Source organism: Molossus molossus, unplaced genomic scaffold (genome assembly GCF_014108415.1).
Source record: "Molossus molossus isolate mMolMol1 unplaced genomic scaffold, mMolMol1.p scaffold_m16_p_14, whole genome shotgun sequence".
NCBI classification, from domain to species: Eukaryota; Metazoa; Chordata; class Mammalia; order Chiroptera; family Molossidae; genus Molossus; species Molossus molossus.
The window spans coordinates 3555243-3568586 of record NW_023425349.1 but is presented as its reverse complement, the minus strand read 5'-3'; the positions used below and the strand labels follow the sequence as shown (position 1 = coordinate 3568586).

Here is a 13344-nt window from a genome sequence, read left to right as displayed (position 1 = left end):
GGCGGAGCGAGCACCGGCCAGACTCTCCCACGCGGTGTGCGACCCGCCCGGCCACCTCCCGGCAGGACAGCGCCTGGCAGATCGTCCTCTGGGTTCCGAAGAGAAAGGGGCCCTTCTCGCCCGCGCCTGTGTTGACAACCCCATTGAAAGAGCCCTCCCTGCCGCTGCGAAGGCTCCTGCGAAGGCTCGTCCCGGCACCCACTCAGCACCCCCCCAACTCAGACAAGTTTCGAAAGGCGAAGAATCTGGAGAACACAGGGGCTCGCCCACCCGGCCCCATCACAGAGGGAGAGGCGGCCGCTGGCGAGCGGGGCTGCCGGGCCTCCTCACCTGGCCCCGCGGTGCACCGCCTCCAATTAAATCAAAACGGTTTGTTTTTAATGGTCTTTTACACTGACAAGTGGGCGATCATTTTGGGCCCACTAGCTGTCAGGGAACTGAGGCAAATCCTCCGTTGATAATGCCCAATGCTTCCAATTAGGAGCTGAGGCCGCTCCCGGCGCACTAACGATTCCCCAGCCGCCCCCCAGGCCCCGCTGGCGCCGGCTGCAGCTCCTCGCCCGCGCCGCAAATTACTGCCACCGAACCCGGCCCGTCTCCGCCGCCGCGCCGGGCCCGGGCCTGTTGGGCTTAATGAGCCGATGGAAGTTTCGAGGCTCCGGCGCTAAATTCTTTTCTTGTTTGACAGCTGCTCGGCTAAGGCGAGTGTTGACCTTATAAAAGATTTAGTGTTTCTCATTATTTTCTGTCAAGCTTCACAAGTGATGGCTCGGCGGTTGGTTATCATTTGCATCCCGGGGTGGGCGCGCGTGTGTGCGTGTGCGTGTGCGTGTGTGCGCGTGTGCGCCTGTGTGTGTGTGTCGGACGGGGCTCCGAGGTGGAGACGGGGGACGGGAAGGGTCTTTCTCTCCCCTCTTGCATTTGGCTCCTGCAGAACAGGCTCCACTGTGATGTTCTCGGGCCGAGGCGCTTCAAAGAGCCGCCCAGAGGCACAGCCCATGTCGGCTGGTTGGGGGCTCCCAGGCCTCCCGGATGGCATTCGGGTGGAGGCGCAGGAGGAAACCCCGGGCACCCGGGAGCCTGCCAGACCGGCCCAGACATGCTGGAGCGAAGGACGCTGGAGCCACTCGGCGCCCAGGACGGTCGTAGCGCCTCACTCAGCTGTCATCGGGAAGGACCCCCTCTCCTGGCCCTGTTTTAAACCACTGCTCTACCCCCTACACAAGGATTTAATGGTGTTTAAAGTGGACCCACTTCTTTACAAGTGGCGCATATTTCTGCCCCCCCCCAGGCGACCGGGAGCGTTTGTTAGTCCTCATTTGGTCCCCGCACCCATGCCAAGTGGGGCCGCTCTCTGAATAACAAGACCCCAGGGAGTCCTCTCGGGCTCCCGGCCCAGACTCCTCTCGCCCCTGCGGCTCGGCTCCACTCTCCACGTTCTCCCCTCCTGCCCCCTCCCCACTGGCCAGCCCAGCCCAGGGGACCCAGGTGGGCCGGAGGGGGAGGGGCCGTGAAGGGCAGGTGAACACGTGGTGTCTTCTTGCCGGGATCTCCTCCTTCATCCTTGTGGCACGAGACACTATTTTGATCTCTGACCCCCGGCCACCCGTGCCCACGGCAGACCTGGCTAATCGATCACTGCACACTTTCTCAGGGGCCTCGATTCAGCCTGAGAGTCTTTTGAACAGAAAGGGCCTCGGCCAGCATCGGTCTGTCAGAGCCGACAATGCCACCCCGGCCTCAGAGGGGCCGCTTACATAAATCACCAAGTATCCAAAAACTCCTCGTCTTTGCATGCTACCTTAGCTGATTTTTATATAAAAGGAAATAGAATACAGCCCACTAAAGGAAAATAGATAAATGGAATGACATCGAAATTAAAAACTTTGGCCCTGGCCAGTTCGGCTCAGTGGCTGGAGCATTGGCCCGAAGCCGGAAGGGTCTCGGGTTCGATTCCCAGTCAGGAGCACATACCTGGGTTGCAGGTTCGACTCCCAGTGAGGGTATGTGTGGGAGACAGCCAATCGATGTTTCTCACACGCGTTTCTCTCTCCTTCCCTTTCTCCCTAGAAATCAATGAAAGCATACCCTCGGGTGAAGGTTTTAAAAAAATAATAATAAATAAAATAAAAAGTAATAAAGAAAAGAAAGTGAAAAGACAGCCCATAGAACAGGAGAAAGTATCTGCAAATCATAGAGCTAATAAAGGAGTGTGTCCCTGAGTGCAGACAGCACTCCTACAACTCGGTGATGAAACGTGAATGACCCGATTATAAAGGGGGCAAAGGGGAGGAAGACACATTTCTCCAAAGAAGACTTTGCCCTGGCCCACTTGCCCTGGCTGGTTTGGCTCAGCGGTTGTAGCATTGGCCTGCGGACCAGAGAGTCCTGGGTTCGGTTCCCGCTAGAAGCACATACCAAAAAAAAAACACATACAAGGTGCTCAACATCATTAGCCTTTGGGGCAGTGGTTCTCAACCTTCTTTTTTTTTTATCCTCACCCGAGGATATTTTTCCATTTTTTGTACAGATAGAGTGGGAGGGAGAGAGAGAGAGGAAGGGAGAGAGAGACAGAAACATCGACGTGAAGGGACACATCGAGTGGCTGCCATCCGCACGACCAACCAGGGCCGGGGACAAACTGCAACCGAGGTACGTCCCCTTAGCGGGAACCGAACCCGGGTCTCTCCGGACCGCAGGCCGACGCTCTAACCGCTGAACCAAACTGGCCAGGGCGGTTCTCAACCTTCTTAATGCCCCGACCCTTTAACACAGTTCATGTTGTGGTGACCCCCAAACATAAAATTATTTCCATTGCTACTTCATAACTGTAATTTTGCTACTGTTATGAATCGCCATGGGAAATATGTGTTTTCCCATGGTCTTGGGCAACCCCTGTGAAAGGGTCGTTCGACCCCCAAAGGAGTCACGACCGACAGGTTGAGAAGCACTGCTTTAGGGAACTATAAATCACAACCACAGCAGAATACCACTTGCCCACTAGGGTGGCCATAATAATGACAATTAAAAGACAGACAATAATAAGTGTTGACAGGATGTGGAGAAACTGGAACCCTCATAAGTGGCTGGTGAGATACTGTAGCAGTTTCCCAAAAGGCTAAATATAGAGTTCCCACGTGACCCAGCAGTTCTGCTCCTATGGGTTGTTCCTAAGAGAAATGAAAAAATAAGTCCACACAAAGACTTGAACATGAATGTTTCTAGTAGCATTATTCATAATAGCCAAAAAGTGGCAGAACCCAAATGTCCATCTTTCTTTCTTTCTTTCTTTCTTTCTTTCTTTCTTTCTTTCTTTCTTTCTTTCTTTCTTTCTTTCTTTCTTTCTTTCTTTCTTTCTTTCTTTCTTTCTTATTTTTATCCTCACCCGAGGACATTTTTCCATTTTTTGTTCAGGTAGAGTGGGAGGGAGAGAGAGGAACAGAGAGAGAGAGAGAAACATCGATGCGAAAGGAACACATCGAGTGGCTGCCACCCGCACGACCAACCAGGGCCGGGGACAAACTGCAACCGAGGTACGCGCCCTTAGCGGGAACCGAACCCGGGTCTCTCTGGACTGCAGGCCAACGCTCTAACCGCTGAGCCAAACCGGCCAGGGCCAAATGTCCATCTTTAAATGGTAAATTTATAAATTATATATCTCAATATAGCTGTTTTGTTTGTTTGTTTGTTTGTTTGTTTTTAAAGGTTCAGCCCCTGGCTGGTTTGGCTCAGCCGTTAGAGCATCGGCCCGCAGACCAGAGAGTCCTGGGTTCGGTTCCCGCTAGGGGCACATACCAAAAAAAAAAAAAGCCCACTTGAGTCAAATCAGTGCTCATCACAAAGATTCTGTTAAGAGAATCTTTTGGGACCTGGAAGAGGGTGATGATTGGCCACCATGAAATGGCCTCGGATGACGAGGGAGGGGCTGGTGTGTCCTCGATTTCCCCCAGTTATCTACTGTGACTCTCACCTGAAACCTGTTAAACTCAGAAGCTGAAGCAGAAATGGGGCTTGGGGGGGGGGACAGGGATCAGGCAAACACCCACCTAGGTTGGCACCCTACTGTTCCTCTGGCAAACAAACTCATTGCTCAATTTGGATCTCAACTGCTGCTGACCAGCCTTCACCAGTCCCTGGAAGTGATCAAGAGACATCGGTTTGGCTTCTGAAAATAGCAACTTGATTCTCATTTTCTTTTTTTTTTAATCTTCACCTGAGGACACTTCTGCATTTATCTCCAGACAGAGTGGGAGGAAGAGAGAGAGAGAAACATCGATGTGAGAGAGACACATCGAGTGTCTGCCACCCACACAACCCCAACCCAGGCCAGGGACAAACTGCACCTGAGGTACGTGTCCTCAGCAGGAACCGAACCCGGGACTCTCTGGTCCATGGGCCAATGCTCTAACCGCTGAGCCAAACCAGCCAGGGCTCGATTCTCATTTTCTTTTCTTTCTTCCTTTTTTTTTTATCCTCACCTGAGGACATTTTTCCATTTTTTTTGTTCAGATAGAGTGGGAGGGAGAGAGAGAGGGAAACATCCACGTGAAAGAGACACATCGAGTGGCTGCCACCCGCGTGACCAACCAGGGTCGGGGACAAACTGCAACCGAGGTACATGCCCTTATCGGGAACTGAACCCGGGTCTCTCCGGACCGCAGGCGGATGCTCCAACTGCTGAGCGAAACCGGCCAGGGCTCGATTCTCATTTTCAAAGGCTTGCAGGATTCTGCTTCTGCCTCAGCAAGTCTCGAGGTCCTGACAGACTTGGACCCTAGATCGGGCTTCCCGCTAAGCGCTGGGTGTCCTTGGGTTAGCTTCTTAACCATCCTGACCTTCAGCCTCCTCTCTCATCAGGGGAGGATGCCCCCTCGCCCTCAGGGCCGGGCGGGCTCGGCTCCCCACCTGGATGTTCCGGAAACCTCACACCAGAGCCTGCTCCCAGGCAGGAAGTTCATTTCCAAGCCCAGCTTGGATATTCTTTGAAACGCGGCCTGGGTTGGGGCCTGTGTCCTCGCTCCACAGAGAAACAAGGGCTAGTAGCAGAATAACAATTTAGGGGCCACACGTCGCGGGAGAGCTTGTCACCTCGTTAATTAGTTCACCTCCCGAACCTGCGACATCAGAGCTCAGGACCCAGCCAACGCCAATGACGCCTCTCGCGGGCCCGTGTCCTGCCGGGGCCTCTGACCTCCAGCCGCCCCAGCATGACAGAGATCACTGACCTGGGACTGATCCATAGTCTCCAAGCGCCCTCATTAGAGGAGACAGCCCCTCAATCTTGCTGAGAAAATCCCTCTCCCAGTCACCTCGGCGCCTGCCACTTAGGAAAACCACCTGAACTAAAATCTCTATAGCTGTCATTTTTTTTTTAGTTGTTTGGCAGGTTATTTCTTTCTTTCCTTTTTCTTTTTTTTTAATCTGGCTATTTTTTTCTCAAGTCCTGCCTTTTGCTTTCTCGGCCCCCAGACCTGGCCGAGACTTGGTGTCCATGGGGGCCCATCCTGTGGCTGAGGAGACGGGAGTGGAGGGTCTGAGGGCCCCACGGCCCAGCCTGGGAGCGTGCCTGGTGGAGGGTCGGTCCCCCAGCCGTCCACGGCGCGTGGGGACGGCTGTACACACCAGCTCACGCAGGGGAGGAGGCGCAGGGAAACCACTGTCCCTGCCGCCGAGCCCGGCTGCGGCTGCCTCCGTGTCCCCCTCGGCGGCGGCCTCCTGCGGCGGGAAGGCAGCCAGGCCAGGGGAAGGAGGAGGCAGGGTTCTGCTCACGGGTGAGCACGTGCACCAGGCTGTTCCACGCAGCCCACAGCCACAGTCAGAGGGAAACAGCCAGCGCCTTCCATCCCGGGGCTTGGACGCTCTCTTAGGCCCCGAGGTGAACGCCAGCCCCGCGAGGCAGGAAGGCCTGCCAGGGAGGAGCCGCGGGGAGAGTTGGCACGAGCCGGTCACTCTGCCCCGGTGGACTTCGCTTCCAGTGGCTCACGCACAGGTCTCGGGTAACTAACAGGAGCCCTGCGCCCCTGGGACCAAGCTGAGACGGAAGCTGTCTCTGTGCCCCCTCCCGGAGGCAATGCCGGGCACCCCTTCTGGGCACGTCCCTTCCTTCCACGTCTCTCTACTTAACTGGAGTCCGACGCACTTGAACAAAGCGGGGGGTCGTCGCGCGTGTTTTATGCTTTTCATAGAAACGGCACTGTGCTCCCGTCCCACCCCGCCAACCAAACCGTTCTCCCGCAACACCGTTCTGGAGATTCGCGTGTGTCGATTCCCGCAGACCTGGAGTGGCATGGCCGGGAGAACGTGCCGGGAGGCCAATACCAAAGCCCCTGCCGCGTGCGGTCGAGCCCGGAACGCGGTGAGGGCGACCCATTTTCAATCTCAGTTACTTGAAACTTAAACGGCCGCACGTGGCTAGTGGCTACCCTGTGGGCAGCGCCCCTGTGGGTGCTCATTGCAACTGGCACCGAGCATCCCACGGCGTGAACTGGCCACCTCCGGCCCCCCTGGCCCCCGCTGGGGACAAGCAGCTGCTTCCAGGACTCACCGTGTCGCAGTGAGGATTCCTGCACACACCTCTGTGGACGTGTAGTTTCTCCAGGGTTTACACCCAACATGGGCTCGCTGGCTCACAGGGGCTCGCGGTGCCAGGCCACCAGCAGCAGATGAGGCCCCCGTTCCCGATCAGCTCCTCGCTGCTGTCACAGTCCGAGGGGCGTGGGCAGCATCTCCCTGCTGTCAGGTGCGGTTCCCTGGCCGCGTGGGGGGCTGAGCCGCTTCCCGGGCTGGATGGTTGCAGGTTCCCCTCCACAGGCTGCTTGTCCCTTTCTTCTGCCTCTGCTGTGGACCCCAAGGCCACCTCCCCATCTCCGCCTTACCCTTCGAGACCCCACTTGTCTGTTCGTCCCTCAGGCACCCTGCTCTGGCTCCACAGTATGAGTTTGAGACCTCTGTGTTGTAAGATCTTACCGAACCTGGTACTTCTTGTAATACTTGGCACAGCTAGAATCGATTAGGTGTGTGACTGTGTTTGTATTACCAGTTTGCTGGCTCTCTGGTAGCAGAAGCTTTCTAAATGTATCCCAACGCCCAGCACGGAGCCTGGCACGGACGGGGCGGACACTCGGTGAATATTTGGGGGCTGAAATAATTCACGCCCAGATCACAGGGGCACCCTCTCTATCACGCCGCTGGTTCATTCCATGTGGGGATTCCCTGTTCAAAGTAGATCAGACTGGCCCTGGCCGGTTTGGCTCAGTGGTTAGAGCGTCGGCCTGCGGACCAGAGAGACCCGGGTTCAGTTCCTGCTAAGGGCACGTACCTCGGTTGCAGTCTGTCCCCGGCCCCAGTTGGGGTTGTGTGGGTGGCAGCCACTCGATGTGTCTCTCTGTCTCTCTTCCTCCCTCTCTCCCTCCTGCTTTATCTGAAGATAAATGCAAAAATGTCCTCGGGTGAGGACAAAAACAAAAACAAAAAACCCAAAGTAGATCAGTCTTTCCAAACAGGCTTAAAAAGCAAAAACTCAACAAATATTAACAAAGTGTCTGAATCACACAGATTACTTTGGTACCAAAGAAATTAAATTAGAGCCCAGCAGGGGTGCTCAGTGGTTAGAGCACTGGCCCACGCCCCAGAAGGTCTCGAGTTCGATTCCCGGTCAGGGCACCTACCTGGGTTGCAGGTTCGATCCCCAGTCCCGGTCAGGGTGCACGTGGGAGGCAACCAATCAATGTTTCTCACACACCAATGTTCCTCTCTCTCTCTTTCTCTTTCTCCCCCTCCCTCCCTTCCCCTGTTTCTGAAATCAATGGAAAAAATACCCTCGAGTGAGGATTAAAGAAAAAATAATTAGAAATGAGTCACAAAACATAACTAATGAAATTGCCTGGAATTTAAAAGCATATTTATAAATAACCTAAGGACCAAAGAAGAAATCCAAACAGAAACGTGATAGACATGAGATGAAAAGAACAGAACAAAAATAAATACACTCAAGACTTGTGAGGTGGGATGAAAGAGAACGGGGAGGCAACACAGTTGCTAATGCCATGCTACATAAATGTCAAGATTAGAAAGAAGGAGGATTAAAAGGTAATTAGCTGAGCAGACGACGCTAGGTGCTAGAAAAGGAAGACCAGAGTACCCTCAGAGAAGGACATGACGAAGTCAGGAGCACAACCCACAAAACGTCGAGGGTGTCTGACCATTAAGGGTATCAGCCCAATAAAACCCTGGCTCATTGAAGGTGGATCAGAAAAGGTGCGGATGCTTTCAAATGAACTGGGAAACAGAATCCAAAAATCTGGGTCCAGGAGCGAAGTGGGGACCACAGGTGGGCAGGGAGGGGGCAGAGCAAAGGCAGTGGGTGAGCTACCTGCCGGACAAGGCTCTGCCCCGGACTCCTAGAGACCCCGGGAGAGTCACTTCCCCCCTTTGGCCTCAGATTCCCCATCTGTAGAATGGGACAGTGGGGTTCAGTGATCTCTGAGGTCTCTCCCAACGCTGACTGTCTGGGAATTTTGTATTCCAACCGGGTATGCAAGGAGGGGGCATGATGATTTCTCAAGGCAGCCTTGCCTACAAACCTCCGGTGAAATGTGACTGCTCTCACATACCCTGCCTCACCTCCTTGGCCCCAGCAACCCTGGTGTCCTTGCATTTCCTCTCATCTTCCCGAGTCAGGGACTGGCCTGTTCCAGCGAGGGCCCCCCTCCCCGGCGGGGAACCTCATCGTCTCTAGAAAGACCTGCCTGCCCCCAGATGGACTGAGAGCTCCCCAGTTCACAGTCTTGCTACATTGTCATTAAACAATTAATTACACATTTAGGGCATTTAGCGGCTGCCTCCTAGGCCCTCTTGCCCAGTGCATGTGGGCAAGTGCCCGCCCTGGTCTGTCTTCCTCACCAGTGTATCCCCAGGGTGGAGGTGCCCGCTCCTTATTTGGACAGTGCCCTTCACATGCCCCCCATTCAAACGGGACCAGCACCTGGGCCGGCCTGGGCGCCGCGCCCCCTCCCCACCCTGCTCCCGGGGCAGCGGGCAGCCTTGGTGTTCGCCCCTTATTTACCTGCACTGACCTCAGAGCGACTCGGCTCCGCTCAGCAAAGCTGTCTCCTGCCAAAGCCGTTACAATTTCGTAGCTCCGGGCGGAGACAGACTGCAGATGGCTTAATTTAGAAGCATCTCCGAAGGAATTCCTTGCTCCACGGCTCTCATCCTCTGACTCCGGGGGTCCACAGGGTCGTGACCACACACAGCTGGAGGCCTGGCTTGTAATGAGGAGCCTGGTCTCTGGCTGCCATCTTAGGGGAGAGGGGGCGCGTGGGATCGGAGCCGCACGTCCCCCCAGCGACTTTCACGCGACCCATTTCATAAGCGTTTATTTCGAGAGGAGAGTTTAGCCACGAAGACCTGGGCCCAGAGTCCCACCGCTCTGGGTTCAGCTGTGCAAACTGGGGCAGGTGCCTCCACCTCCCGGGGCCTCTGTCTCCCCATCTGGGAAACGGAGACAACATCTGGGTGCTCTGAGGCTGCTGTGAAGCAAGCGCTCGGCCCCCGGCGAACCCCAGGCCTGTTGTGACATCGCTGCTGATGGGAGCAGCTGGGGATCCCGGTGCAGGCCCTCCAGGACGCCGCCGAGGGCACCCCGCTTCTTGGCTCTCTGAGGGCTGGACTCCTCTCTCCGCGGACTCCGCGTTCTGCTCGGGCACTGGGGATTTCGCGGGACAGAAGAGACCCGGCCCACGTGGGGTAAGCTTTGGCCCGAGTCAGCTTTGATGAGAGTCCAGCAGCACCGAACCAGCAGCGCCCAGCGTCACCTCGCCTCTCCCGCTCCTGGTGGCTCCGGTCTCCGCCTCCGTCCTCACCCAGCCTCCCCTCTGTGTCCACATCCTCTGTCTCTGTAAGGACACTCGACAGGGTGCCCGTCCGAATAATTCAGCATGTTCTCATCTCTACACCCTAATTACATCTTCAAAGACCCTTTTTCCTAATAAAGCCCCATTCACAGGTTCTAGGGGTTCCAGTGTGGGCACATGGTCAGGGTCCCCATTCAGCCCACGACAGGGCGGGCGTGAGTGGAGGTGGCCGACGTGGACCGCGGAGCTACAAGCCCCTGTTAAGAGCCATTGGCGACCGGCCACTCGGGACATAACCGTGGCCACTCTGGGTGCTACAGAAGAGGCCGAGGAGACCAGGGAGTCCCAGCGGCTGGGCATTCGAAGCGCGAGGCCCCCAGGGACCCACCGTGCCAGCCTCACTGCCTTCTGGGAGCCGGGAGCATCGTGTCCCGGTGAAAACCCGCCCTCCCTGCGAGGGCACACGCAGGCGCACCTCCGAAGCCTTTTGTCTCTTGGCTGTTTCCCTCTCTTCTCAATAACCTTTTGAAGCCACTTGGGGAACTTTTCTGAAACTGGAGATTAAGCTGAGGACCAGATCATGGTTCGATCCAAAGAGCTGGACACCGGGCATGGAGCTCAGGACCAGTGAGCACCAGGTCCATGGAGCCCAGGCCCCTGCGCTGGGCTCCCAGAGCCTGGCACGATCCTGACACATGGCCAAGAAGGCTGCCACCGGCGGCTGGGGCCCCGATGGCTCCCCGGGTCCCTGCGGGACTTGCACGGGGAAGTGGACCTCCTGGGCTGGCCCACACGGCCGCCTACGTTAGAACCTCCGGGGACCCTTCTCCCGGGGCACAGCCCACGGCTTTCTGTAGCGTCTCCCCCAGCGATGAAGACCGTGGCTTTATGTCCTGGAATAACTAACATGCCTCAGCATGAGAAGCAGCTGCAGCAGAATGTTCTAGAAAGAACCCAGACCTCAGTGCCTCGAGGTTGGTGGCCGGGTGCCAAAGCAGTGTGTCTGCCGCTGATGCTCTGTGGGGCCGACCCTGCGCCAAACCCTCTCTGGGCCTCAGTTTCCTCATCTGTAAAACAGGGAAGGGCCCCACTGGATTCCACCCGGCCCCCAGGCACCCTGGTTCCCTGCCCTTCCCTGCCAGTGAGCTCGGACCCGGGGCCTGAGGCCAGGACCTGAGCAGCGGTCCAGACCTCGGTTGGGGGTGAGGGTGGCCGTCCTGGAATAAGGAAGCGGAGGTAGGCCTCAGGGAACCGGGGGGCCACAGCAGCTCCCACACACCCTCAGCAGAGACTTCACCTGGTTCCGCCTCCAGGAAGCCACCGCGCACTTCGGGCTCTGGTTGGGGTCGTGATCCCCCGAGGGGTGGGGGGCAGGCAGCCGCCCCAGCCCTGGGCCGTGCTACAGCCACAGGGCCCCACCCAGCCTGACACCTGACAAGGGCCTGGGGCAGGGTCCTGCTCTATCCTGAAGACACAGCGGAGCAAACCCAACCCCCTGCCATGCCCCCACCCCACCCCGACCCCCTGCCACCTGGGGAACCTGGGCTCTGATGGCCCCTGCTCAGCCTTCAAGCCTCAAGTGTCCCCTGAAGTGTCTTTGCCCCCGAGCGGCCCCCAGCTCGCGAGGCTGAGCTCACGGAATTTGTCCTCGCCGTCCGATGGCCGCAATGAAACAGCCGAGGAATGATGGTCGGCGACTCCCTTCTCGAGGTGAACTCTGAGGGGCAGGCGTCCCTCCTGTATGTCTCTGACTCCCCTGTGCCTGGCCCAGTCTTGTGAATAAATGCAGGAGGGAAGAAGGACGGGAAGGAGGGGCCTCCCTTAGGTGACCCTAAAGTAGACATGGCAGTGTCGGGGGGTGTTCTCACCCTGCCAGTGACGTCACAAGTCCAGGAGAGGGAGGGCGCCACCCACCACCCTTCCCGAGAAGGAAGGCTCCGCTGAATTCCGGCTGCACGAGATTCGAACCCACGAGGCTCCCGCTCCTGGGGTCTGCCTCCCTCACGTGTGTCCCCTGCAGGGCCGGGGGCATGTTCCTGAACTCTGGCGCTGGTGCTGTTGAGTGTCAGCCAGGGGCTCCTGGGCAGCGGCCTCCGGGCAAGAGGGGACCTGGGTCACCTCCCCACGATGCACTGTGAAGGACAGTGCCGGGGGGGTCCCCCGAGAGAGGACCGCTTGTTGGGGGTTTTCGTGGTGGAAGACCAGTGTGTGAAGGATGACACAGGCTACCAGGTCCCACCACAGTGACTCCGTCATCATGTGGCTGTCACCATGCACCCATCTCCCCTGCAGGGAGGGGGCGGCCGGGGAAACACTGCCATGCTGCCGGGGCGGCCCCTCCCGCTGCCTTCTGCCCACAGCCGTCCTGCCCCGCGCCGGGACTCGGGGCTCGGGCTCCTCCCTCCCGCCCCTCACAGCCGCTTTATCTGTACTCTGAGAGGGAGCTCGGGCAGGCGAGCACTCACACCCCCTGACCGCTCCTCCTTCCATCCGCAGGTGGGACCCCATCTCGACACCTTCCCCACCGAGGCTGACCGCCAGAGAGCCTTCAAAGCTCACCGCGAGGAGGGTGCCGTGCGCCAGGGGACCCTGCGGATGGGCAACTACACGCACCCCTAAAGCCTCCTCCACACAGGAAACAAGTCCGGAAGGACTCGCCTTTCTTGCCCTAACTCACATAAGACACTCTCCTATTTTTAATAGGTCTTTGGCTCCGTTTGTGCGAAGTCCCCCTTTTTAGGTTAGCTCCTCTACCCAGGGGCTCCCCTTCCTCAAACCCTCACTCAGGAAGATAGACCAAACGACAAGGCAGACCCTGGGCTGCCGGCTAAGGTGTCCGAGGCGCTGCCCAAGGACCGCCCGCGAGTTTCCTGCAGAAGGTGCCGGTCACGTGCCCTGAAAGCCCCACTTTATATCCAACGTGAGTCTTAACTGCTCTTTTGGGGACGCCTGAGGTCTCACCACGGCAGTGACATCTCTCCGGGAGCTCGGGCGGCAGGACGACACAGGCTGGTTCCTGGGCACCGCTCCGTGGGCGCCCCAACGGCTGGCGGGCCAACGGCTGCTCGCCGAGACCCACCCGAGAGCGGCGCTGGACGGCGCAGCCGGTGCGTCTCGGCCAAACCCCTGAGCCCCTCCCCTCCACCTCTGAACCTCGGCGTGTTCTTTGGCTTCTCCCCACAAGCGACAGGCTGATCTTTATTTTGAATGAAAATGCTGCTTGTCACCCTGCTCTCGTGTCTCTATCTGAAAACCAGGACGTTACACCTGGCGTGAGAACCAACCTCAGCCCCTTCGGATGACACTGTTACCGCCCAGAGACCCTTCGCGGTCCATTACTTCCTCCAGGCACCCGACAGTTCCCGCGTCTCAAAAGCCATTTCTGGAATTCCTCCCCGAAGTCCAGACTCGGTTACCCGGCTGCCCACTGGGCGTGGCCACTCACGTCTGGCATGTCTCCAACCGGCACAGCCAAGACGGGACACTAGCC

The 13344-nt window shown here is 57.5% G+C and overlaps 1 protein-coding gene across 1 annotated transcript in view; it reads left to right on the top strand.

The window, feature by feature from the left end:
- Positions 1-12473, top strand: part of CFAP77 (cilia and flagella associated protein 77) — a 112583-nt gene extending 100110 nt beyond the window's left edge. Inside the window, exon 6 of the mRNA XM_036262022.1 lies at positions 12351-12473. Within this exon, the coding sequence (XP_036117915.1) occupies positions 12351-12473 (123 nt within the window). The remainder of the gene's footprint in view (positions 1-12350) is intronic.
- Positions 12474-13344: the final 871 nt, after the last annotated feature.